At 40.8% G+C, this 27,591-nt stretch overlaps 2 protein-coding genes across 3 annotated transcripts in view; both read left to right on the top strand.

Annotated features, from left to right (window-relative positions):
* Positions 1-449: 449 nt before the first annotated feature.
* On the top strand, positions 450-3,922 carry LOC134620990 (helix-loop-helix protein 2-like). The gene is made up of 2 exons (XM_063467378.1): positions 450-1,150; positions 1,873-3,922. The coding sequence occupies exon 2, from the start codon at positions 1,909-1,911 to the stop codon at positions 2,278-2,280; it is 372 nt and encodes a 123-aa protein (XP_063323448.1). The 5' UTR covers positions 450-1,150; positions 1,873-1,908; the 3' UTR covers positions 2,281-3,922.
* Positions 3,923-18,208: 14,286 nt separating this feature from the next.
* Positions 18,209-27,591, top strand: part of LOC134620482 (vang-like protein 1) — a 55,114-nt gene continuing 45,731 nt past the window's right edge. For both annotated transcript variants that reach the window (XM_063466653.1, XM_063466652.1), the window contains exon 1: positions 18,209-18,343. The gene's annotated coding sequence lies outside the window, so the exon portion shown is untranslated. The remainder of the gene's footprint in view (positions 18,344-27,591) is intronic.

The following is a 27,591-nucleotide window of genomic DNA, read 5'->3' as shown; positions in this document are numbered from 1 at the left end:
CTAGAAAATATTTCTTTACAGGCTTGTATCGCATTTAAGTTGACCCCCCCCCCCCCCTTCATTTGCATTTAAAATACATATATACATTTATTTATAATCATTAATATTCACTACAAATGTGAGCACGTGCAAAAACTCACAACATGGACAAGTATTCCTTTTTTTCCACGCTTTATCATGCACACATCTCTGCTTTCCCTTTGCCCACTGCTCCCACGGGAGTGAGACCGCTTGAGGGGGATGAGGGGCGTGAGGAAAGAGGGAGGAGGTGTGTGTGTGTGTGTGTGTGTGTGTGTGTGTGTGTGTGTGTGTGTGTGTGTGTGTGTGTGTGTGTGTGTGAGGAGGAGCGAGAGAAGGAGAGAGAGGGGTGAGAGAGGAGGGAGGGAGGGGCGGCGTTAGACAATACCATTCCTCAAATATATTCCATCCCCTCCGTCCATGAAGTGAGCCTTTATTAGTCCAGATCGCTTGGATCTTATCTCGCATATGACACTCGGCGCAAGAAGGAAGAGAGAGGGGGGATTATCCGCGAACCGCCTTCCGATCCGCTGATTCCTGACAAGGGAGAACCTCGCTTATCTGTCCCTCTTTTTATCCCCATCTTCCAACAGGCTCACGGACGAGTAGCCCTGGCTGCACTTTCACCGCTATCAGCCCATCTCCTCTATTGTCTCTCCATCGCTGGGATCACACAGGGGGGCTGACTGATCCACGCTTATCATCACCATCACCACCACCGCCACTGTCATCATCATCATCATCATTATTATTATTATTATTTCTTTTTCTCCAACTCGTCCGACCTAATCATCTTAAGACTTTTGATGGGCTGTTTTTTTATCAGCAGAAACATTTCCACGCTTGACGTTTGACCCCGCGTGATCCCCATGTTGCAAGTTCGCGGCTGAGAAAAGTCAAAAACTACTTTTTTTTTCTTTTTTTTTTAAAGAAAAGAAAATATTTTTTTCTCCTTTCTTTGTTTTCTTTGAATGTTCGTCTCATTAACATCTGATGTTGTTGTTGTCTTTTTTGTGTTGGTTTTTTTGGCCGGTGGAATATGAGTTAATTTGGAGTTGAAGCTCCGCTCAAGAGCGCCTTTTTAGTTCCCAACAAGAAAAAAACTAAACAAAACCTCCAACCCTTTGTCAAGGTGAGTCTCAGATTTCTGTGGAAAATTAAGCTTTTAAATAAAAACAAATTAAATACGATTTTTTCAGATTTGTTCAGTATTATTATTATTATTATTAGATTCGTAGATCTATTTTTCTTTATTAACAAAAATCAAGAAAAAAAGCAACTGCTCCAATAATTTGGTGTCCAGCAGATGTCAACATTATTTTACCATCTCCTGCCTTCATGCTGTCAAGTCGCTCCGGCCTCAGCCAAGCAGATGTGTTCATCACACTGTGACAGATGGCCAATTCTGATTATGTTAATTCGCAAAAAAGGAGTTTTTTTTTCTTTAATTTAAAAACAAATAGTATTTTTAAAGAGTTTCGTCGTTTAAAAAACAATATTTTGCAAACATGACACCTGGAAATTCAAATTTGTTGGGCTGTTTTTAAGGCCTGAAGCTTTCGTGAATTAACCGCGAATTTTGAACCATTCATTATTTATGGAGTTTAATTTTATTATGCAATAGGCACAGGAGGGACTGGAGCACCCGCTGTGGGCTTTCTCATAGTGGTGCCTGAGTGCAGGAAAACAGCAAAAACGATGATTTCAAAAATCAATCCAGTTCTTTATTTCATCCAAGCGCATGTGACACAGTAGCTCTCTGACTGTAAAATGTGGTATTTAAAATGACCATTAAAAAGAAAAAGAAAAAAGCAATGTTTTAATGTTTCAATGACTGCTTTTGCCCGTGCACAGATTCTTAAGAAGGACTGCCAACACCGCAGAATAAAAATGATGCTGAGCCCGGATCAGGCTGAGGCGGACCTCTCCTGGACTCAGTCCGACCCGGAGACGATGCTCAATGGGTTGAAGTCGGCCGGTTGTGCCTCGGACGAGCCGGCGGAGATGGAGGACAGAGCCAAATGCAAAGCCGAGCAGCCCCTGAGCAGGGAGGAGAAGAGGAGAAGACGGAGGGCCACGGCCAAGTACCGCTCAGCCCACGCCACCAGGGAGAGGATCCGGGTGGAGGCGTTCAACGTGGCCTTCGCGGAGCTGAGGAAATTACTCCCCACATTACCTCCGGACAAGAAACTCTCCAAGATCGAGATCCTCAGACTGGCTATATGCTACATCTCCTATCTCAATCATGTGCTGGATGTCTAAAAGTGACCCACCCCACCCCCCACTCCACCCTCTACGCGCACACATATGTGAGAGAAACTGGTTGAGTTGTTGGGAGACTGGACTCGCTCGGCGTACTGGTTATGGCAAGGTTAGCGGTCAGGGTGGAATGATGCAGGAGATTTTTTTTTTTTTTTTTTTAGCTTTCAACACCACAAAGCACTACTTTGAATAAAAGGAAGGTCAATTTTTTTAAGTAATCAGATAATTTTGCAGTGAATTAAAAAAAAAAAACAATCGAAACTTCTGCTGCAGGGGTACAAACTGTTGTTTTAAGGTGGACTTGCTTAATTGGTTGATGTAAAAATGTCGATATCGGCTCCACATATATATCGGTCTAACACCTGTGACACAGTGTTGCCTTCATCTCACCGAAACTTCTATTTCATTTAATGATATGTAATAAAAAAAAATCCATCCAATTCAAGGCCCAAAATCTGCCCAGCATCATCTCCATCCAAACTAAAGCATCACTTCCCCGGATGCTGACACTCTGCCATACCTTTAATGGTGAGCTGAGCCCTTCAGTGTGAGTCCAGTGTTGATTGATGTAGTGGCAGCGGTGCAAAAAGTTACGGGAGCCTAAACTTTCAGTCCAGATCACTCACTGCAAGCAGCAAGCGCCGAGTTGTTTCGAGCCGTTGGATGCAATAATGACAATTATTTTTTCCGATATTCAGCAAAAGGGGAGGGGAGGGGGGTCTGGAAGAGCCCCCGCAGGCATTCATGCTTCCTTTGCAGTGATGCAGTGGAGGATAGAAAAAATAATAATAATTCGCGTGGGCTGCAACAAATTCAAGAAGATTCTGGTTATTTTAATTTGCTTCACATTTAATCTACATCTAAAAATGATATTAGCCTAATCTAATCTAATATCATGAATAGATTTCTGAATGCTCCCCTCACTGTGTCACTTTGAGGTTGAACAAAATAAACACGGGGTATTTTTCCCCCGATCAGAACGAAAGGACGTAAACATAGCTGCTTTAGATCTAGCTTAGATTTTCCATAAAGGAAGAAAAAAAAACATTTCAATGCGTAAGTGCCACTTATGACATATAAAATTGTGACCTTAATCATGCTTTTTTTCCCCTAAAGTGTATGGAATTATTTATTTAATTGTGTTAATATTTAAGGCTAATTTATTTATGTTAATATCATAAGCTGCCGTCTTTTTGTATAAATGTATAATGGTTTGTTGCTTCTATATTTTAGGCTGTGAATTTGAACTTGGAAAGTGGTGGTGTTCTTCAGAAATGGCACTTTCTGTTAATCCATTGTATAATTTATTCGTTTAATGTATGTTCGATGCTTTTTTCTGTTGTTGTTGTTGTTTTTTGTTTGTTATTATTTTTCATGTCCGCTGTCTATCGATGGCAACGATAAGCACTTCAAGATGGGGTCTAGTGGCCCCATGAATTTGTTTCCCATTTTTTGAGAGGTTTCTCTGTGAATTAGAATTGGGCTGCTAAAGAAAAAAAATAAGTAAAAAAAACAATTGCTTCATCGACACTGATTGTCAAACAATTCAAACCACCAAGGGGATACGATTCAGAGCTGAACCTCTTTGTCTTATTTATTTATTTATTTATTTATTTATTTATTTGCTATAACCAAAAAAATATTATTTTGAAAAAAATATTATCTTCAGTGCGCTGATTTGACTATTATTTTATTTTCTGATTAATTGGGTTATTTATTTGTCTCTGCTTTGTATTAGGAAAAGTCAATAAGTAATTTTATAGTGAAAGGGAAAAAAAACATATCCTCTATCCAAAGATTTTTTGTCTCTTCAGGGTTGTGTAGGCTACTTGTTGCTTTATGCAGATCTTTTGTAGTAGAGGTATTGTGTGACAGCTGGTTTCTAATGGACAAACTTTTCATATTTTTCGGTGTTATTTTTAATTAAAAAGGTAATACTTGAAAAGAAAAAGCACGTTTTGTATTTTATTTTACTCAAAAAAAAGTTTTGAGGTTTTGAAATGTAACAGAGAACTAGGACATAGCCACCGTTAGAATATTCAGCTTATCCTAATGAAGAAAAGCCTACTGGCCTGATGACGTCAGGCTCACGTAACGCGCACGCGCGTACACGCACGATCGGAGTGACATAAGTGTACATGCAAATCATTCAGCATGCATGTAGTGCAAGCTCTCAGATGCTTTCTGGGCGTCTGAGAGCACACACACACACACACACACACACACACACACACACACACACACGCACACACACTAGCCTACTCACATAAAAATGTGCATAATGTACAAACACACACACAAAATGAAAGGTGAAACAAGTGCAAATCCAGTTTAGCATACAGATGAAAACTCAGCCTACTGTACACACACACAGACACACACACAGTCATGTGTGTGTTTGCACATGTGCATGATAAAATAAGCGCACATTCATAGAAGGAAACTCAGTCAGCTGCACACGCACACACTCGCTCTCTCTCTCTCTCTCTCACACACACACACACACACACACACACACACACACACACACACACACACACACACACACACACACAGACCCAATGGTCAGCAGCTAAAGGCAGTGGTAGCCTACATGTGTGCTCCTGGCTGAAAGGCTCTCTCCCTCCCCAGAGAGGGGGCAGGTGTTACTCCAGACGAGCCAAGACAACCAAATTACTGGCCGTCTGGCACCTCCCGTGGGAAACCCGGCGAGAGAGGAGGGATGGGAGAGATGGAAATTTATGAGTGAGAGAGCAAGTGCTGAGATGTAATATTGCCAAATGGTATGAGCAAAAAAGAGATCCAAATATTTATATTCATTTGCGATATATATATAGACGCCTATCCCCATCGATTGCGCTATAAAAGGCTTGTAGCTGAGTCGAGTTACAGAAACAGAGATGTGCAAATGCTTTTATCTAAGCCACATTAGATTATCATGAGAGAACCTTTTTTAAGCATGCACAGTCCCAGAGGGAATCGAACCTTTAACCCTGGATATGCCAGAATTCCAAATCAGCAACAGAATGAATAAAAATCTATCTATCTATCTATCTATCTATCTATCTATCTATCTATCTATCTATCTATCTATCTATCTATCTATCTATCTATCTATCTATCTATCTATCTATCTACCTACGGTGGCAGGTGCAGTCACATTTCTCCTTTAAAGTTTTTTATTTGTAGACACTGAAGGTAGCAGGACATTTTCTTTCCTTTTCAGCTCAAGGGTCTCCTGGGTCTTGTTTTTCTATTTGGTATTTCTCAGTCAGTCATCTTCCAGACATTCTTGCTTTAACTTCAACTGCAGACTGGGAAAGTTTGCTGGCCGACATTGCTAACTTACTAATCAGACTGACACGTCAGTCATTAAATTCAGCATATATACCTTCTGAAATAGAAAAGAAAAACTCATTCATGTCTCATATTCTGAAAAAGACAAAAGTAGTTGATGATTTCAGCTTAAACTGTGGGTAAGTAGTCCTTGGGGGCTGCGCAGAGCTTTGCATACTCACGTCTATATCTCACTAGAAGCAAAAGTGGCAAAAATACGTGGAACAACACAGGTCACTCTTGTTCATGTTTGTGCATTTTTTTGGTCCTTCCGTTTAGGCCCTGCCTCTGAGAATATAAAGTCAGTAAAATTAATAAAACCCTCCACTGCTGCCATTGCTTTGTACTTCTACACTTCTGGTCACTTTGTTTGGTAGACCTTGCTAGTACTGGATTGGACCCTTGACTTCAGAACCGTCTTAATTCTTTGTGCTAGTAAGATTCCTCAGAGATTTGATCCAAATTCACGTGATAGCATCATGAAGTTGCTGCAGATTTCCCATCCAGCTACATGACACAGACAACAGACATTACTCAGGTAGCTTTTCTGTTTGCAGTCAAACACTATCCACTCTCAGTTTATGTCTCAACATTTACATGAAATCTTTAGAGTTTGAAAAAGCCACCAGCATGGACTTTCAGCCTTTTGTCTGGCTGTCAGGCCTCTAACTAAAGGTTTAGGTTCAATCTCAGTACTTTCTGGATTCTGTAGTAGAAGGGTCTTTCTTCACAACCCACACCTTTAGGCTGACAACACATTCTGGGTATCAATAGACAAAATAAGCCTTCGCCATTATGTAAGTAATGCTATCAAGTTGGTCTAAGAGGAAACTAGGCTTCTGCATCACATCAGGGCTCTGCTTTCAGGTTTGATAAGAATCTAGCCAATGATGGGAGACTCTGGCCAATCACAGGTCTTTTTAGACTAGATCAGGTAGTTGGTTATTAATAATCCACACAGGAATGATACATGGCCTGGTTCTTTTTACAGTGCTATTCTACTTTACTGAAGCACTCTATACAAAATGACACATTCACCCATTCACACATATGTGCATACACACATGTTTCATAATCTGACAAACACATTGGAGCAACTTGGCGTTCAGTATCTTACCCAAGGATACTTTGGCATGCAGACTGGAGCAGCCAGGAGTTGACCACCAACCTCCCAATCAGTGGATGACCTACTCTACCTGTTCGAACAGGTCGTCCATCAGAGTATGAATGTGTGTGAGTGTTAGATAGAAAGTACTTAACCATAGAAAATAAGTGCTTGTATGAATTTACAGTTTATCTGAGATACAACAATCACATTGAGTTCAGGCGGGCTCACAGTGGTATGGCTGTAAGCTGGAACTGAAGGAAGATGTGATGAGACAGTGGGATAAGCAGAAGACTTTTACCTTGGATAGCAGGTTTAAGTCTTTTAAGAAGCTAAAGGCAACAATGAGTTAATATCTCTAGAAGGAACCGTTTCTTATTTTTCGAGCAACTTTAATTTTATCTAAATCTAATGTTAGACTAGCATAAACCATGACGCTGCACCTTTTATGCACTAAGTGTACATAAGATCCACTTGGCGGGTTTATTCACCATTGTACCAAGTTTGATAGCAACAGGCACTGCTGCAGTGTGTGTGGAGTGTGTTAACATATAGCCTAAACTTGTGTTCAGCTCAGCCTCTGACCAAACAAACCAGAAAATCTGATTCTTTACTCCACGTCCCTGTTGACTCGTTCCCACTCTCTGCTCCCTGTACACCCTGGGATATGTGTGTAAACTTTTTTGCTAAGGCTCTTGCTAAACATTTTTAAACCTCATGAGTTCATGCCTAAACTTGCTTCCCATTTTACCTGAACTCACAACAACTGTTAAAACACGTCACTGAGGACAAGAACACGACACCTGTCACATGTTGAAAGGACGCGGTCTGCTACACTCAGCTCTTATTACTGTCGACATTTCATTTTGATTTCCACGAGATTATTTGTTTTACATTATTCAAATCTGACTGGCCCAATATTTCAGAGTCTATCAATGCTTTCATTTAAAAAAAAAAGGAAAGAAAGAAAGAAAAGAACACCAATATGTTGCATCAACAGATTGTCCTCTTCAGAAACACAAAACAAGCTCTGTGATTCTGGCATGGCGTGGAGACAGACTTCTGCTCAAGCTTATTGAATGGAGGAGTCCATCTGTACATTGCCACGAAGCACTACAAGGCCATTTGTGCTCTTCATCCCAAAAGCTTCCATAGCATCAGTCCTCTTCAATTTATTCTTTACAAACCCCCAGAAGGGGCAGGGGAGAGAAAAGTGACAGGCGAAGCCCAAACTGCTGAGGGCACTGAACAGCCTGGCTGACAGTGTGGCCGGTGCTTGTGTGTGTGTGTGTGTGTGTGTGTGTGTGTGTGTGTGTGTGTGTGTGTGTGTGTGTGTGTGTGTGTGTGTGTGTGTGTGTGTGTGTGTGTGTGTTTGAGAGAGAGTGAGAGAAAGTACCACGTTTCACCACATCCCCCCACTCTCTTTGCACCGTGTGGCTTATGTAACGGCGGAGGCCGAGGAGTGACCATATGTCAGGAGGTGTGTGCAGACGGCAGGGGATTATACAGGGGCCATTAGCAGCGTTTGGACATCCTTCTCCTCATCATCATTCAGGTATAGAGCTACTCAAATCCAGGAGAAGCACACACACACACATTTAATTCTGAGAGCTCACTAGCTCTGTGTAAATTGGACAGGGAGAAAGAGTATGACAACAAACAGCCATATGTTCACAGTACAAGGAACAACATTTGGGGCTTTTTGTGCTGCCTCATTTTTTCTCCCTCGCTTTTATTCTCCACGTCACCGGGTATTATGGAAGTGTTCATGTTCAAGGCGAGAACTCCCCCATCAATACTGCAACTCCTTCCCCACCCACACCCGCCCCTTCCCCACCTTTCCTTCTTGCTTGCCTCTGTCATTGCAGTGTGCTTTTGGGAGAGTGTGTGGAGTGTGCACATCCTTGCCTGTGTGTGTATGTGTGTGTGCAGTATGAAGGGTGCTCGTGCTGCAGAAGTACAAAGCCTGGTCCATGTGTTGAAATGCAGCCCCCGGGATGGACCGTATTATCCCTGCCTACTTCACCAGCAGGGTCCCGGGGCTCGAGCTGGCTCGTGGTCCTTTGTCTCCAAACAGATGGAAATGGGCAAAGGAGAGGAGAAGTGGAGAATCGGAGAGGAGGAGGAGGAGGAGGGAAGGAATAGAATGGATGGAGGAAGGCGAAGGGGAGGGAGAAAGAGTCAGTCTGTTCTCATTAAGTGCTGTATTGAAGAAGACGTCCCCCCACAATGCGTCAGCAACCATGGATGTTCCCCCTCTCATTCAGGCTCACGCTCGGACCATCTGTACCACAGGGTCTGTCATAAGGTGTGCGTGCATGCATTAGGCCCCGGCATACGGCCCAGTCTGGCGAGTTAAAATGGTGATATTCATTGGGTTTCTATTTGGTTAAGATCGTTTAAATCCAATTGTTGGACCTTTGTTGCGGACGCCTCATTGGATGTGAGTCACTGTGAGTCAGGAGGGGAGTTTATTCAACATCCTGCTGTCCCTTTTTTAAGTCTCAGAGGGCACACGGACAGACCCAAGATGTAGATTTCTAATTAGCAAATCCTAAAGACATTAAGGAAGAATGATCTCTACTTTAATCCTGTTATTATATTTTAGTGTGAAATGAATTTTTTGCTCCTTGTGGCCCTGTTTTGAACTCAAGCCCTCAGGTTGTTGCAGAACACAGTGGCTAATATTAGTTACTAATTTCTAGTTACTCTGCCACACCACTGCTCGGTGTATAAAAATATGATCCCAGACTCCACGGTGAAAATAAAATTAATCTAAAAAAAGGTTTTGTTCTCTGTTGTACTTCATGGCTCTCCTTCAGGGAACAGAAGTTATAGACACAACTGTTCATTTTGCAGCGCAAAAACAAAAGATATTAGATTTGGCATTATGAAACACACAGAAATATATTAAATATTCACATGAGACATAGAACCTGGTCATGTTTTTTCATTTGTGTTTGATTTTTTTTTTTTTTAACTGATGTTCAAGGGCAATTTTGGCATTCAGTGTTGCTCTTCTCCTTGAATTATTTGCAAGGCCGCTCAACATGCTGGGCGGCAAAAACTGGCAACGCATCTCTATGAATTAGGTACATTTAGAAAGGCAGGGTCCTTTGGACAACATCATTTCAGTTGATATTGCTGTGATGGATATTAAACTTACACTTGTTAAAAAAAATAAAATGAACTTTATTCCTGCAACCTAACTTTTAGGTTTTTAGTGCCCTGTAGCTGCTCATTTTGTCTGTTGGTAATCCAGCTTTTTGTCTTTTTGGATTTTGTCTTAATTAACTTTGTGTTATTTTAGATCAAATTTAATGATTTTGTCTTGTTTGATTCGCACTACATATATAAAATTGTATGTTATTAATATTAAAGTTTATTAAACCATTACTATATAAACAATATTAAACCATAGATAATATGAATATATATAACATTGCTCATTTGTTTTTGATGTTAACAATCATTACTTGATCTTATTTTAGAATCTGATACAGCTGATCATATAATCGTTTTAAGCATTGGGCTGAAAGCAACACATTTAAATTGTTATTCGTTTATCTTTATCGTAGAGAATTCTTGACAACCTCTAAAATAACAAAGTGACTTCATTTAAGGGCTCATGTGGACTTTCCAGTAAATCTACCCTTCATCACCTTAAAAATAGTGCTACGTTCATCCTTTTGTCTCTCTGAGTGCCTCAAAGAAACTAATGCATGCTTTTACATCTAGCATGTATTGTAAGTGTATATAGCCTATCTAAAAAGTATTGCTTGTTTGTAAAGCTTGTTTTTAAAGAAGTTCATGACCTACCTCCAGTATAGAGCAGTTCCAAAGTGCAGGACAAAAACATTTTCACCCTTTATGACCTGAACAGCTACAGTCAGTGGACCTGAAAGCAGCTGGAAATGTAAGTCTGTAAGTCTTAAAACTGTATTCTTATGTCTGGCTTTTGATTCAGTTGATCTTTATTGAAATAACTTACTTTACTTATATCTGCTCATCTGACCTGTAGTTTTATTCTGTTTAATTATTTGGTCTTAAATCTTTTAATGTTTCAGCATCACACCTTCTTATTTGCTGATTATAACTTATTGATAGCTGACTGGTCATTTTATTGTATTTATGTTTTACTTTTTAGTAGTTTTTAAATATTTCTAATATTTTATCCAACTTTGTTTTTGAATTCTTTTACAGACATCTTATATTGTACTTACAAGCTATTCTTAATATAACTGAATCATGTAATCTTGTTTAATCTTAATCTTTAATCTTTTTAAAAAAATTATTTTAAGGGTGTTTGTTGTTATTATTATGTTAATTACGTCATGTTCTGTCTGATTATCTGTTTCCCAGTCTGTGAAGCAGATCAGAAATACACCAACCTTCATGAGAGATGATACACAAATAAAGTTTGAATTGTGAATGCGCCAAAATATTTTTATGATATATATATCTCAGAGGAAGCCTTGAACTTAAAGTTAATTTGTCACATACACTGAATGAAACAGGCCCCGAACATGGAATCTCATCTGGCTGACTGCGAAGCGGTGTTTCTCTGGAAACTCTGGCATTCATCTCTTTCTCTCTTTCTCTGCATGTATGCGTGTGGTCTCATAAACGGCATCTCTTCCCACTTCGTCTTCATTTTTACGCGCTTTCATTTTTCTCCCCTATTTACCAAAAAAAAAGCCCCTCTAAACTCATAAACTCCGTGTCTTTGGGGAGGGATCCATCCATCTTCCCAACACCAAATTGAATTGATCTCGGGGGGTGGAATGGGTGGGGAGGTGGGCGCCTCGTTTTCTCAATAGGGGCCATCTGCGCGCGCTTCCCGCTTTGAATAAACGTGAAAAGTGACAGCACGCGCTGCTGCTGCTGCTCCTGCTGCTTGCCGTCACACGACGCGCGTGCCAATGAGGGCTCCTCGTGCTTTCACTGTCACTCACGTCGGGGCGGAGGGGCCGTGCGTTAACTTGAGTGTCCTGTAATTACATTGAAACGTTGCGCTTTATTAATTCTAAGTTAAAATCACAACTTTTCACTTTTAACCGAGGAGTAAAATAATGGCGAATTACAAACAAAATAACACTTTATCGCAAAAATAATGTGCACGTTTCTTCAATTTTATGGCGTTCGTTACTGCAATAATAGAAATTATTATATATACGTCTGCCAGATGCTTGATATACACTGGTCAGTCATTTGGGGAGTGTAATTGTGGCAGATTACCACTTGGTGGCGCACTAATCTTACTACTACGATGCCTGGAAACTGCTGCTGCACGTGAACTGGATTATTAAAAAATAAAGCAGCTAAATTGTAATAAGTTGTGAAAACTGTGAAAACATTTTCACTGCTGATTTTTTAAAATCACACGGGTTTTCTTTTAGCTTTCATATAAAGTGACAGAGAATCTAACATTCACCCATGTCTTCCCTCCCCCCAGGCTTGACACAAGACTGGTGTTTATTTGGTTCTCCAAAGGGGGGAGAAAAGAGGGAAGCTCCGGGGTCGTGTCCCAGTCATGACCTCCATTGTGTTCTGGAGGGGATGAGATATATCTAAAAGAGTGCTGCGTGTGTGTGTGTGTGTGTGTGTGTGTGTGTGTGTGTGTGTGTGTGTGTGTGTGTGTGTGTGTGTGTGTGTGTGTGTGTGCATTGCATTTCAAAGCAGGACAAAATATTGATTCATATACAGCTGTGCAACTGCTGGAGGCATCTGTTGCCTTGTGGATTGAGCACTGTGTGTTTGGAGACTGAATGAACTGGCTCGAGCCCTCTTTGTCTTATGACACAATAGATGGAGAAGACAACAACAACAACAGAGAAATGTGAAATCAATTGGTGGGGATATATATTTATCACTGATGTTCTGTAGCCTTTATTTAAATTGTTTATCAAGGTTAGACTGCTATATATAGCCAGCCAATCTTCAGAGGAAGCAAATTTCCACTGATTGTTTCAGCAGTCTTGTTCTTATGGTCTCTACAACGAGCTTGTGGCCATAGGTGAGGGTGGGAATGTAGATTGACCAGTAAATCGAACGCTTTGCTTTGACACTCAGCTCTCTCTTCACCATAATAGATCATTACAGACCCATCACTGCAGACGCCACCCAGTCTGTCTTTCAGTCTCCCACTTCACTTTCCCATCACTCATGAACAAGACCCAAAGACACTTAAACTCTGAGTCACAAGAACATCTCTTTCTTGAAAGTCAAAACCAACATTTTTGAAACCCAGCAATGAGCGAAATGACTGCACAAAAACTACACCATGGTCCCTGAGGCTGACAAAAAACCACAGACCAGCAGGTATACCATTGCCTTGACATCCTTATACTACCAGCAATGCGACCCAAGCTCTCACTAAGGCTATACATGAACCGAATGACCCATAGCAATTGGCCACTCACCCTGCATTCCCAAAGCACCCCCACAGGATTCTCCAAGAATGCTTTCTCCAAGTCCAGAATACACATGTTGACTGGTTGGGCTACCTCCCACACACCTTCACACAAGCTGTACCAGGACAGAAACGGCATTGCTCTTCTTAAATCAGTGGTTTGACTAACAAATCCAATTTCCTCTCCAGCACCCTGGCATACCCTTCACACAGCGGCTGAGGAGTGTGAATCAGCACACCCTCCAGTCCTCCTTCTTAAAAAGGGGGACCATCACTCCGGTCTGTCGATCCCAAGGCTCTGTCCCTGACTTCCACAAGATGCTGCAGAGGTGTGTCAACCAAGACAGCCCTACAATATCCAGAGTCTTAGAGGACTCACCTTTCTCTCCTCCTCCCCCTCTCCCCCACACTCTGCTTCCAGGTGTGTCAATAGGGATTGTCAAACTATTCTTTGCACTTTGGGAGGGGAGAAAAGAGATTGGTGCTTTTGTAAATAAACAAATACATTTAATATATCAACCCCCTCAGTTGAGGTCATCAGCATTCCATCCCCATTGCATATAGCATAGCAGCAAGCCAGGTCTCCTTCCTTCCTGAGTCTCCTGATGGTTTGCCAGAATTGCCTCAAGGCTGACTGAAAATCTTGCTCCATGGCCTAACCGAGTAATCAACACCTGAGGTTTTGCTTTAGCTACTGCTAGGACCACATTGCTTTACTCGGCATCTTCGTATTTGTCAGCTGCCTCCAAAATCCCACAAGCCAGCCAAGCTTGATAAGACTCTTTTTTTCAGCTGCCTTCACCTCTGACATCTGGTCGGTAAGTTACCAACATAACAAACACCAACCACCTTGGGGCCACAACTCTATATTGCAGCTTCGACAATAGGGCTGTGCAACATGGTCTACACGGACTCAGTGTCTACAGCCTCCTTTGTAATGCTGTTGAAGTTGGATTTGAAGATCTCATAGACTGGGACCTCTGTCAGATGCTGCTAATGCACCGTCATTACCCTACACTATATCAGGTCCATCCAGCATCCTCCCCCACCACCAGATTCAGCTCACTATCAGGTGATGATCAGTTGACAGCTCTACTTCCTTCTTATTCAAACATGCAGCCACAGATCTAATGAAACATACACATGTACTATATAGCGGTAGGTCTGATGATACAATTAAAAAATCAATGATCGACCTGCGACCTAGGGCAGTCTGGTGCCAGGTGCACTTGTGGACCCCCCTATTCTCACATATGGTGTTTGTTATGGGTAAACAGTGGTTAGCACAGATGTCCACATAAAAAGTCCCCCGGAGGGGACAATGGAGCCCAGCTTGGGTACCTTCAAGCACCACATCCATGGATTCCAAGAAGGCTGGGTACACTGAGCAGTACATAAGTGCAAATGATCTGAAGGTGCAGAGAAGCAGTCCTCTTGTCCACCACTGAAAACTCCCAACTTGAAGGCACTGAACCCCTACAGTCCGTCCTGCAAGTGGTGGGCCCACAGACCGACCCATGTATTGCTTTAACGCAATTTCCAGCCTCGGTCCATCACCCATGTCCCTCGATTGTTTCTTCATCACAGGGGTTTTTCTGAAACCCATTATCTGGTCCCTCACCATGGATGAGTGGATGCATTGTTTGTCTTAGAAAAAACAGCTAACAGGAAATATCTTAATGCACAATAACTTATTTTTCTTTAATACTTTATATTGATACTTTTAGTAAGGTTAATCATCTAAATACTTCTTCCACCACTGAACTGTAAATCCACAGAAGTGTGATTATCTCTAAAACTGAACAGCCAAATGCTCAGGCGACACTGACTATAGCATCATAACATTCGTGTCTGCCTTTATCAAAAGAAGAGTAGTTATCTGGAGTGCTTGTTTAGATTCTCTTTTCAGAGGCTTACCCAAGGCCTCACTGACTTCATTGTGTTTGTTTCACTAACTGTGTCCAAGCCAGATTGCTATCGCTCCACTGCTTTGTTTTGTTGCTCTGAGTGAGTGACTGACATCATTGACGACTGTTTACCTTTTTCAGCATCATGAGCTGTGACAAAAACATTGCCTCTCTGTGTAAGTGGGAGGGGAGAAAAGAGATTGGTGCTTTTGTAAATAAACAAATACATTTAATATATCAATAAATCACAGGAAAAATATCTTTTTAGAACTGTGCTAGATTTTCATATTCTGCCCATTTAGTTTATGCAGTTTTACATTAAAATATCTAATTTTAAATCTTTCTTAATGTTGTGCTATTTTGATATAAATGCCTGCAATTTTCACCTAAAAATCCAGATTAAAGAAGGATATTATATTCAATCTACAAAAGCACAGAAAACCCCCAAAACAAACAAAACAACAAAAAATTGTAAGGGTTTTTATTATTGTATTTGTGTTTTCAAATATAGCCCTATGCTTAACATGTCTTACAAAAGTTGAGACACACAGTAAAATATTAAAAATGAATTAAAAAAAAAATATTCCCAGAAAAAAAACAAAAACAAAAAAGCCAAAAAACCCAACAAAAAACAAATTGCGCAAATAAGCGATTCATTTGTAATATTGTTGCATATGAAGAAACAGAGATCAGAAGTTCAGCACTATGAAAAACTGCCAGGTCTCTTCCTGTTTAAAGTAAGTTCTTGCTCCCCACTGTCACTAAACACTTGCTCACAGGAAACTGTCACAGTGTAGAGGTTCTCTCTCTATTACTACCACCATGGATGGATGGATGGACTAACTGTACAAATAGTTAAGTCATTTAAAATTATTTTCCTTACAAATTTTCTAAATTAGTTTCTCATTGTTATTTGCACAGTATTTGTCTATTCAAAAAGCAGCGCTATTATTTTTAAGATGTTTTGTTTTAAATGAGAGAAATCTCTGCATACAAAGACCAAGGCAAGGACTACTGAACAGCTAAAGTCCTACACTCACAGTTAAGGTACAACTTTTCAACTATTTTTAAAAGCCAAACAGCTAATCAACAAATCACATAGCAGCTCAATGCATTTAGGTGTGTAGACATGTCAAGACAGTCTGCTAAAGGTATAACCGAGCAATAGATTGGAGAAGGAAGGTGATTTAAGTGCCATGTTTATAGGCTTCAGATAAGCTAGTCTGAGTATTTCAGAATGTACTAATCTCTTCGGATTTCCCACACAATCATCTCTAGGGTTTAAAGAGAATGTCTGAAAAAAAGAAAGTCTCCCGTGAGTGGATGAGAATACCTTACTGATGCAGGAGATGCAACAATGGCCAGATTACTTCATGCTGATAAAGAAGACAAAAGTAGCTCAAATAAGCACTTGTTACAACCAAGCAAGAAAGTGAAAAAGAGCATCTATGAACACACAAGGTGTCAAACCAAAGCACCTCCTGTCAGCTAATATTTGAAAAGTCTCTTCTAAATGGAACAGTAAACTATTTTTAGAAATGTTGCCTGGTCTGATGAATCTTGATTTTTACTGCAACATCTGGATGGTAGGGTCAAAATGTGAAAGCAGAACATGAAAGCATAGATGCAGCCTGCCTAATATCAACGGTCCAGACTGAAGCTGGTGATGTAACAGTTTGGGGCATAATTTTTTGGCACACTTTGGGCCCCTTAGTGTTGTTTAAATGCCAGAGACTTCCTGGGTATTGTTGCTGATCGCTTTATGACCACATTGTACCTATCTTCTGATGGGTGCTACCAGCAGTAAAATGCTCCATGTGACAAAGCTCAGATCATCTTAGACTGCCTTCTCAGGGTTTTGTTTATCTCACCAGGTTAAGGAGACGACCCATACGCCACAAGGTTCATGCAGCGACTGGTGACTGAATCTGCTCTGGACCGTTTGTTGCCTTCCACCTGCTCTCTTCTATTTCCCTCTCACATTATAACTGTTTCTATCATTAAAAATGTGAAAAGATTTGAATGCATTTTCTCAGTCTAAACTTTGTACAATTTTCAACTTGACATCCATTTTCTTCTTTTTATACGATGCAGGATTCCAAGATAGCCGGAGACTCTCCCAGATGTCATAGCACAAGAGGTGGCTGGACAAGATTCCAGTCTGTCACATGTTTAACCCACTGAGATGGACAGCTATTCCCACCTTTGCATCTATGGCTAATATAGAATGAGCAGTTAAGCTAACATGCATGTGTTTGCACTGTGGGGAGAAGCTGGAGTACCTGGAGAGAATCCATAGAGATCCCACAGGGCCTGAGCCGGCCGGTGAATTTGAATATAGGACCCACATGCTGTGAGGTGACAGAGCTAACCACTGCACCATTGTGCCACTCAAATCACTTTTCAAAGTACTGCATTCTGTGTCCAACTGTTTGTGGAAAAGTATATGTTTTTTTTAAAGAATGAGATATTCTTTAAGGGTCCATTTTGCTATAAGTCTCTCTTGTGTCTGGCAGCAACCAGGACTGTAAGTGTCTGTGAGAAACGGTTTCTTTTTTAGAATTCATCAGCAGCTCAGGAAGGATGTATTTGAGTATTTCCTTAAAATCCAATATGATTACACATTTTAAAAATGACTCATTATTCACTGTAAAGTGATGCTTAGTTTTTATACTTCCAATTAATCCCAAACAGAATAATAGAAAATGGAAACAAGAATCTCAGGAGGATGATCTGTCATCAGTTATGTAACTAATATGTGTGAAAGTTGTCATTTTCACATATATTCCAAGAACCTTCTGTTTTCATCAGCTTTACTGACCATTTCAACAGCTAACAACACTTTTTCTTTTGCCTAAAAACATTAAGTCCCTCTGGACACCGCAGTTTTCAGTGGGTGAAACATTTCATTACTTATCCAGGAATTTACTAAGGCATTTTTTTATTGCACAGTTCATTATCTAATGACGGAATGCTTTATTTCGATGCGCGTGACTCTTCTGGTCCTTCATATCTTATATATTATTAAACAGCTTATACAGCAGGTTCACTTTAACTCGGTGTTTCTGTGATCTTTGCAGTGGCAAACTGGGGGCAAAGACACCCCCCTAGCGCCATGTATCCGCACTGCACCCCCTCACGCCGAGAAGCACTGCCCCCTGTGAAATTCCTGACTGCCAGGGTGATTCCTACGGTTACCAAGGGCTGCTTCCTACTGTAGCTTACCGTGTGCTGTGTGGCAAACTATTTTATAACCTCTGGATAAATTATCAACCACGGGAATGATATCCCCAGCGATAAAGGGTGAGTTATGATTTAATTACACCTGAGATTGTGTCGGCCGTATGTGTGTTCTGCAGATGTTAGTGTGCGGGCTCAGCAGTGTGTGAAGCTCAGTCTTATAGCCTATAACGTCCTGTCTTGATTCCTGTCGCCTACAAAAATGTGTGTTAGCGTGCCTACCTGTTTTTCCATACAGACAACAAAGGCAGTTATCCGCTGAATGTGTGTTTTTAGGGAAAGACTTGGGAACACGCCCTTGCTTTTTTCCTACCTGTATGAAAGGGAATATTTTTAACTTCATTTCAATACCCTTAAACTGCGGTCAGACCCACGCACAAATCCACACTCGGAAAGTTACCCGTATTTGTTCATATTTGGCCGCAGTTTGGAGTTTCTAATCGTCTCGGATCGAGTAGATATACATATTGATTACTGTCGCTCTCTCTCAAACACAAACTCTCAGAGCTACTGAGAGAGAGAGAAAAGTGAACTATGTTTCATACGGATGGCTGGATCCGCATAACCCCGGCTGGTGCACCGCAGCTCAGCTGTTAACTGTAACCTGCGGCGGCAGAGTTGTCGCGGACGGATACATAATAGCACCTCTATCCTCGAAAAGCAACCAGTAAACCGAAAAAACACCCAGTTCGCCCGCCTGTGACCACTGCAGCACGCTTTGGGTTTTCAGCTCGTCGTAAATATGGGCTACAGAGGTTAGGGAGAGCAAGAGGGGGGCGTCCGAGGCCACGGTAAAACCGGGGAGTTTCCTGCCACTATAGGTCCGCCTGCGTGCCGGGTCACAGGTAGAGGTTGGGCGGGTAACCTTGCTCAGCAGCTCCACCAAACCGAAACATGACTTCTGTTTAGGTAAATGGTATCACTTTCCCTCGTGTAGGGTTAGGCTAGGTAGCTTTTGCTTTCGTGTGTGACTTGCTAAAATACGCCACGAGGGGAAAAAAGTCTAAATTAAGTTAAGCAGGTGCTCATGTGGCACGTGCAAGTTAGGTGACTTCTAATTAATAACCTGTAATAGTTTCTGTTGATCTGCTTTCATCATCAGTGGCTGCCTGCTCTGTCTACAGGCCAGTGTGTGATTGACAGAAACTTTAATTTCCAGTGAAACACACCAGGCCATCCTTTGCCATGTTAGTTTAGACAGGGTAGCATCTAATTATCAGCTGCTGTAATAAAAAAAAAGAAAGCTCATTACTATATCCCAAAGACTGCAAACTGTAATAAATGATACAAAACGGAGCAGAACAACAGATTTGTGGCACTTACACTTGCTGAAGTACTTGTTAAATGACTACTTGGTTAGCCTTAATAAAAAAGTTTTATTTATAATTACAGTCAGTCATATAAAGGCTGATATTTTCACACAGTATCTGAAATCTGTCTAAATAAAAGCTGCATGAGTGATGCAGTGAGATCCCTGACCGACATTACATTGTGACAACAGCTTCCTCTCCATAAATTATGTAAGACCCTCATCATCATAAGGACTTTATATTCACAGTGCACATGGATTCTTTTTCATTTCCTGCTCTAGAACAGTGTCTCTGGTTTCCTCAAAGCTTATCAATGGTCTGTCTGTCATGTGTAAAATGTGTGCTTGACAGTGCATCTGTGTATACAGCATATTTGGGCCTAATTCTTAAGCTTGACATCAGAATTACTTCTGTAAAATAACCACAAACTCTAGGCATTGCATTAGCTGGTTAGAAATCAGTGAGCTCTGCAGAATTCCTTACATTGCTGGGGTGGTTCTGATAAACAAGAGGCTCAGCCACTTTACATGCACTGCTGCAGTATAATGTGATGTGCTGAATAGCTTCTAGTGACTCTGAGTATTTAAATAGTTACACGAGCTGTTCAAGTAGAATCATAGAGGAAACAGGGCTTTCTCTAAGAAAAATAAGATTTGTGTAATCATGTTAATTTATGTCCTTCATGTGAAGGTGGACTGATTTTTTTTATTCTTTTTCTTTACGTTTCTACTGCTTTTAGTACAACAATAATGATTGTGAATCTGTGTGAGATGATTTTTTTTAAAGTATGCTGGCATTTTCACATGTCCAGTGGTTGAAATAATAAAATATTTAAAATGTAGTTAATAATTCATAGTGACATTTTGAGACTTATTGTCACTATTCCGCCTGGAAGAAAACAAACCAAAGAAAATACTGTAGTTATTTAGGAGTCCTTCCATTTCTTAGATAGGTTTAAACCTCTAAACGACTCGGTGAGTTTTGGGGAAAGCTCATGGTTTGTGTCAAATTAGTCCCTTTCGCAATGATAACCATGTTTTGAAAAGCTTATCTTGCTTATCTTGCTGACTGAAAGCCCTGAAGGTAAACCTCTCATATGTGTGGTCTTTTTTTCCCCTTGACTTACAAAGCCATGACATCACAAAGAGGTAACTGATCAGTTTAAACGATTGTCCCGGAGCAACGTCAGATACAGAGGTAACCAGATGAAGTGTAAACAGAAACGCCTTTTGTAGTGACAGTCCGCGTTTACAACAGCTTTTTTAAAGTGTGAGACAAAATGTGGTTGAAGATGATCCTAAACTGGATACATTTAAAGTCTCACATCAGTGAGGCTTGTGTTTCCGAAGATTAGCATAACATCTGATTTTCATTCTGCATAATGGGAATTATTTTGCTTTGACAGGATAAAACGAAGAAGTTCACTACTACTTCATAACCTGTTGAAACTTTTTTTTTTCGATCGGCATATTAATGTAGGGAAGCACTTTGAAAACAGAATTTTTTTTAAAAGGGCTGCTTATTGTTAAAAAGCAGGGAGCAGCTGCCAATAGCTAATTTGTGTAATTCAAGATGTAAATAGTTTTTAAAAATTCTTTTAAAGTAGGATTGGGCACTTCATTCATTCCCACAGCATGTCTTTATCCTGTCTTCCTCCTCTCACCCCAACTGGTCGCAGCAGATGGCCCCGCCCCTCCCTGAGCCTGGTTCTGCCGGATGTTTCTTCCTGTTGAAAGGGAGTTTTTCCTTCCCACTGTCGCTGAAGTGCTTGCTCATCGAGGGTCATATGATTGTTGGATTTTTCTCTGTATGTATTATTGTAGGGTCTACCTTACAATATAAAGCACCTTGAGGCGACTGATGTTGTGATTTGGTGTTGTATAAATAAAACTGAATTGAATAGAATTCAGTCAAAAGTGAATCGAAAGCTAATACCACCAATCTGTAAAATGTTCCATTAATCATGATTTTGTTTGAGGGCATATTGCCCAGCCCTATTGTATAAACCAGGAGCTTCATATCAACTAGATAATCTGACTGTAGCTATTGCGTTCATCAGAAGTCAGTTTATTGACTGACCACCGAGGACCAGCTCAATTGCGGTTGCCTAGTAACACCGGCACAAAACTGCAACAGGTAAAGGCCAGCTGTGAATCAAGCATAAGGTGTGGAGTCGGTGTCAGTGAGCCTGCCACTCTGCAGCAGCGCGAAATGTGCACGTTGAAAAAGTGTGAAGTCAGAAATCCTCAGATTCCAAATATGAAATGCTCGTGGAGTCTGTAAGTGTCTGCTGCTGGTTCTCTGGCTCTGTTTTGATCTCAGTGGTTTTCTCTGGGCTTCACTTTCTTGACACTTGGGAATGTTGATTGAATTCCACAGAATTAATGGCCCTCATTTGCTCAGTCATAGATGACAACACAGCGAGCTTGTGACCGGGGCCAGACTTCCACTGCGACATGCTTCCCTCGTGTCCCGGCACGCCTTATGACTGCAGCCGTCATTGAGCCGCCTTCTCTCCAAGTGAAGTGAAATCGGTACTTTGAACTGGGAGCTGCTTGGGTCTTATTACAGCGAAGGGAGATGTTTTTTCATGGTGGTAATAGAGGCAGTGATGCGAGGGCCTTGTGGCTATGGAGCAGGGCGGCGAGGGAGAAGGAATGAGCTGCGTGCTGATGGTGGGGAGCAACCGAGCACGCTAATTTGTATTGTAATGAATGACAAAAACATCTTTGTGTAGAGATTATGTCAAAAGTCAGGTTATCCAGTTATTTTATAACTAAGTGATAATCCCAAGTTTAGCACTAAGTCCATCACATGCTGAAGAACTGAGTAAACACGGGGCTCATACATAATTAGCTCTTAATAACGTCTTATAGGGATTCACAAATTGTGACAGTCTGGGCTGATGGAGATCAAAGAAAGAGAAAATACGTGACCTGTTAGAAAGTCTGTCAGCGCGTCATCACATCATTTTTTTGACCTTTATCAAGCACAACGTTGATGAGGAATAACACATAAACCATAAACTGTTATCGGTAAATACCTCCCTACCCGCATCAAATACTGATACTTGGCCAATGCTTCTGTGCATCTTGAGTATATTTCCTCAAACCTGCGTCACTCAGAGATGAAATGTTCACTACAGATTTGGCCCTAATCATTTCAACCAATGTGCCGGGAACATTCGACCTTTTAAACTTGTGGTTCAGTTGGATTTTGTTGTTTTAAAGCAAAATGAGTGTCTCCACAGTAACTGAGTATAAAATTAAGGTTGAAACAGTGCAGGAATCAAAGATTTGCCATAAAAGGCTGTGGGATTTCAGGATTAATCAGCGCTGGGTGTGAATGATCCACAGAGCTTTGCACTCCTGCTCTGTAAAGGGGAAGAACGGATAAGCAGGCTGCCTGAAAGGAGGTTTTGAATGAAAACACGATAGATAATCTTGGCTGCTTCATTAAATGCCTAATTTGCTGTTCAACACAGGAAAGTGCCATTTCTACCTCTAACTTGGCTCCTACTCGTATAATGAGCATGCCTTCGTGGTTTAGGAGGAAATCAGCTTGCAGCAAATCACCTTGTTGGTTCAGTGACTTCGGCCCGCATGAAAACAACAGGTTCTGTACAGGCTGCATGTCTCTTCGTCTGTTGCTGTAAAAGTTCATTGTGTGCTATGGGATCAGTAATTTGGTAGGTTGTGAGTGAGCTGTGTGCTTCCTGGAGTTTCTGTAAACAGCTTCACAAATGTCAGTCTCACAAATAATTGTTAATCCCCTCAAGATGCAGCTGTAACTACTAAGTGCTTCCAATTTGATGTATTAAAACATCACATATTTTTCTTTCAGGCTGGTTGCTGTGAAGCTGTCAGTCAGATCTGCTCAGGACTAGACACCCAGACTGAAAATGACCTTTTCGGGGACCCTTAGTTCTATTCTAAGTGAACTCTAGTTTGTGAAAAGCACAGGATATGTGATGGCATTTGTATGAGAATTAACACGTAACGTGTTTATATAGTTTACTTACTTCATTGCTATAATCAGTCTACTCCTCTTTTCTTATGATCCTACCAGTTTATGACATATTAAAGCTAAGAGAGTTCCATTTATTTCACCTAAATGCGCATGAGTCAAGGATCAGATCACTATGAAATTATCAGTACAGCTGATGATCTTCATCTGGAAGATCATCAGTCTTTTTACCACCGATAACTTTATCATATACAAAAAATAAATTCCATCTTTAAATATTACATATTTCAGCAGACTAGCATAATTTAACCAGACATTAACGATGGCATGCCTGCTACAGAGCAAGATGCAGACAGTATTTCAGATGTTGTGAGTCACAGTTTGCATTCTGGACTTTAGATTTGTTGCACCACGAACAAACGTCCATCAGTCCATAAGCATCGTCTTACAATGGCTGGAAGATATTCACTGTGGCTCGTGTTGCACGTCTGCTATTATAACTATTACATATTCATTGTCGTACTTTCCCTGGAAGTTATCTTAACCTTCCAAACCACAACATTCTCATTAAAATACATACTATGCATTTTTTTAAAAGTGAATCTATTATGCTTCCCCTTATTAGTCAGCATACCTTTACCATGTTATGTTCATAAAACGTAAATCCTAATGCAACAAAAGCTCAGGCTTCAGACTGTTTTCTACATTTTTTGTCTTCTCTTGGATCTGCACGATGTCGGTTAGAGCAGCTATCCCTGATATGATCGCCTCTGGCACGCAGCTCTGGTTGTGAATCAACAGCTTCACCCATGTGCTGTTGAAATCACCGTTTTCAAACCATAGCCAGTCAGAAGAACCCTCGCTTAAAAGCTGGGTGGTCTCACTTGTCCTCTTCTTGATTTCTCTTATTCTTTTTTTCATATATGTTTCACATAATCAAACTAATTTTAATATTTGATAAATATAACCAGAGTAAATAAATGATGATTTCATTTATTAAGGGGAAAAAAGCTATCCAAGCCTAGCTGGTCCTGTGTAATTGTTCTGCTTATTAATATTAACCACAGTTTTTGGGAAGCTGAGTTCAATTTCACAAGCCACACCCAGGCCTGTTTACTCCCAGACCTGTTGAATCAAGAAATCACTTAAATAGAACCTGTCTGACAAAGTGAAGTAGACTAAAAGCTCTCAGAAAGCACAACTTCATGCCACAATATAAAGAAACGGATGAGAAATTTGGAAAGGGTTATTTGATTGATTTAAAAAAAAAAGCTGAACTTTTTGTAATGTTATAAATTTGTCATTATATCTGGCATAAAGCTAACACAGCATTTCATATAAACAACATCAGACCAACATTCAAACATGGTGGTGGAAGTGTGATGGTCTGGGGCTCCTTTGCTGCTTTAGCACCTGAACGACGTATTCATTAGTGTTTATTGATGAAACCAAGAATTTGGTTCCATCAACGGTTTCTGCCCTGAAGCTTCAAGAACACTTGGGTTATGCAGAACAATTATTCAAATTGAAACAAAAAGAAGGCTTTGTGGTGGATGAACCAAAGCCTGGACTTGAGATGACTGATTGAGATGCGTTGCCATGACGTTAAACAGGCGTTAATACTTTAAGTTTATCCAGTTTGCCTGAATTAAAATTCTGCAAAGAAGAGTGCCCAAAATTCCTCCATAGCAATGTCAAAGACTTGTTACCCGTTATCATAAACACTTGATTGCAGTTATTGCTGTACAGTTGGTTATTAAGGGGCAGTTACTCTGCACGTTTGGACAACTTTTGTTGTCTCATATTAAAATTAGGTGACAAATATGCTAAAAACTAAGAAATGAAGATGGGGGGTAAATACCGTTTTCCACCACTCTATCCTAGGTTCAGTCCAAGAATAACAACGTGATGCTGAAAATAAACACAATAGCTAGATTTTCAGCTAAATTTCAGTTTACAAAGAGCATTCTTTGTCTGCTGTCTAAAGGATAAACAAAGAAAATGATCTTTGAGCTATGTTACAATGCCAAAGTCCTTTTAGTTAAATTACATACATGTGTTCACTGAAGCCGGTAATAATCAGATCTTGCCATGCTGCCAGCTTTTATTGGATGTGATGGGAAAGGGGCAGCTACGCAGCACTGTGTAGCTGGTGGCTGACAGCAGATGTCTCGTGGCCACAGAGGAACTCTGCTCTCAGATGAAAGTATGTTCTTTGGCTGTTTACGCAAGGTTGTTTGTTTCCATTCCCACTAATGTCTGCTGGGTGTTTATTCGCTATGTATGTGCTCAGGTTGTTGTACCTGTTAGGTTATATTAGACTGGAGTGTATATAATCTATCTACCATTTATTTTTCAGAGTTTAGCTGATGGGTTTGAGTCATTTAATTGAATGATATGTTTTCACAAAGCACACAAAAGGGCCTTGTGAGAGTCTATACCCTTCATGCTTGATTGCAGTGATATAATATAGCCCTTACTCTTTTCCCACTGCTTGCTGCGGGTGTTTTCCAGGGCAAACAGACAAGCCGGCAGCTCAGCAGGGGTCTTGGATTACTGTGAAGAACCTGTCGGGTTGCCTCCCTCTTTAAGAGAAGGGATTCAGCTTTGGACTTGCAAACTTGAAGTGGTTCCACTTACCAATTCTCTCTAGCATGGCAAAGACAGAAACCGCACGTGACAGCGCTCGGATATCCCGTTTCACAATACAGACCTCAGAGCCGGGCCGCTCACTGGATTTCTTGTATGCATTATTAGGGAGAGGTGCTCAGTGTGAAGTGTCCGAGCAAGGAAAAACATGATGGTTTTTTTTCCTTTTTTTTTTGCACGCACTGAAGCAGGAAATAATCGATCAGCTTTTAACCCGGCTGATCCTTCCCCGTGCCTGCACTCAGACTGAACCTGGACCACGCTCTCATTTAACCCAATTAATCCCTCTTGAAGCTGCGTGCCCTCACTGTTAAGAGGATTAAACCAGGTATTGGAAATGCACCTGCGACATGTCCAGCTCACTTAGCGCACATCATTCAGTAGATGTAGTCTGCAGGAGAGCGCTAGGTTGGACCACTTAACCAAGGTTGGCAAGCTGTTGGCTGAGCTGCCAGAATAACGTTTTTTTGGTTTTATAGTTGCTTTTGATTTGGAGAAAACCTTTTTTAATACTTTTAGGTAGAAATTAAGAGTAATTAGAGTAATTTTGAAAAAAATCCTAGTATTTACACCTCTGAGTGTTAGCCACTAGTAGCCTCGGGTAATGTCTGTTTTCCTACAGAAAAGGTTCCTGTGATCATAAACTGTATATAAAAGACGAATATAGCCACTGTGACTTCATCCATTGCTTTCTGAAGTCTCAACATTAACATTTTGGTTGCTGCCATGCTGGTTAAAGCCAGAGGTTGACCATATGGCCTGATTTAGACTTCTCTGAGGAATCTTTGTTGAGCCTATGATGTAACCAGCAAGTGGCTGATGTCGTTGCAGGCATTTATGCGTGTGCTGGTGCATTGTGTTAATTACCATGAGGTTGTGTCCTGGTGTTTTATATGCGGTGCTAGCCATGATAAAGACCAATATAATGCTGGGACTAATTTTCTTTCTGGGTTCCCACTCCTTGTTGTGGTCAGTTTTCCTCAGGGGCAAACATATTTATCCCTCAAGTTTTTCCACATCTTTGTACATTTAGTTATATCCATTCCGATAGTTTCAGCAATCTCCCTCCAGGAACCTGCTGACGTTATTGAGTCCTTACACTGATGCTATGATTTTTATCCCTGTATTGTAATAGTTGCAGACTACGTCAACCCAACGTGTAGTTACATTTCTACATTCCTTCAAGGCACTGTTGGAGATCTCTTCCTGTTAGAAGGGAGTTCTTTTACTCCACTGTTGCCAAGTGTTTGCAAATAGGGGATTTTTGGCTCATTGGAGTTCTCGCTCTTATAGGGTTTATCTTATAATATACAGGCCCCCTTGAGATGACTGTTGTATAAATTTAACATAGATTTTGACAACTACACGTAACAAAACAGATGTTTT

The sequence above is a fragment of the Pelmatolapia mariae genome, linkage group LG23 (genome assembly GCF_036321145.2).
Source record: "Pelmatolapia mariae isolate MD_Pm_ZW linkage group LG23, Pm_UMD_F_2, whole genome shotgun sequence".
Classification (NCBI taxonomy): Eukaryota; Metazoa; Chordata; class Actinopteri; order Cichliformes; family Cichlidae; genus Pelmatolapia; species Pelmatolapia mariae.
This window is presented reverse-complemented; position numbering and strand designations above follow the sequence as displayed.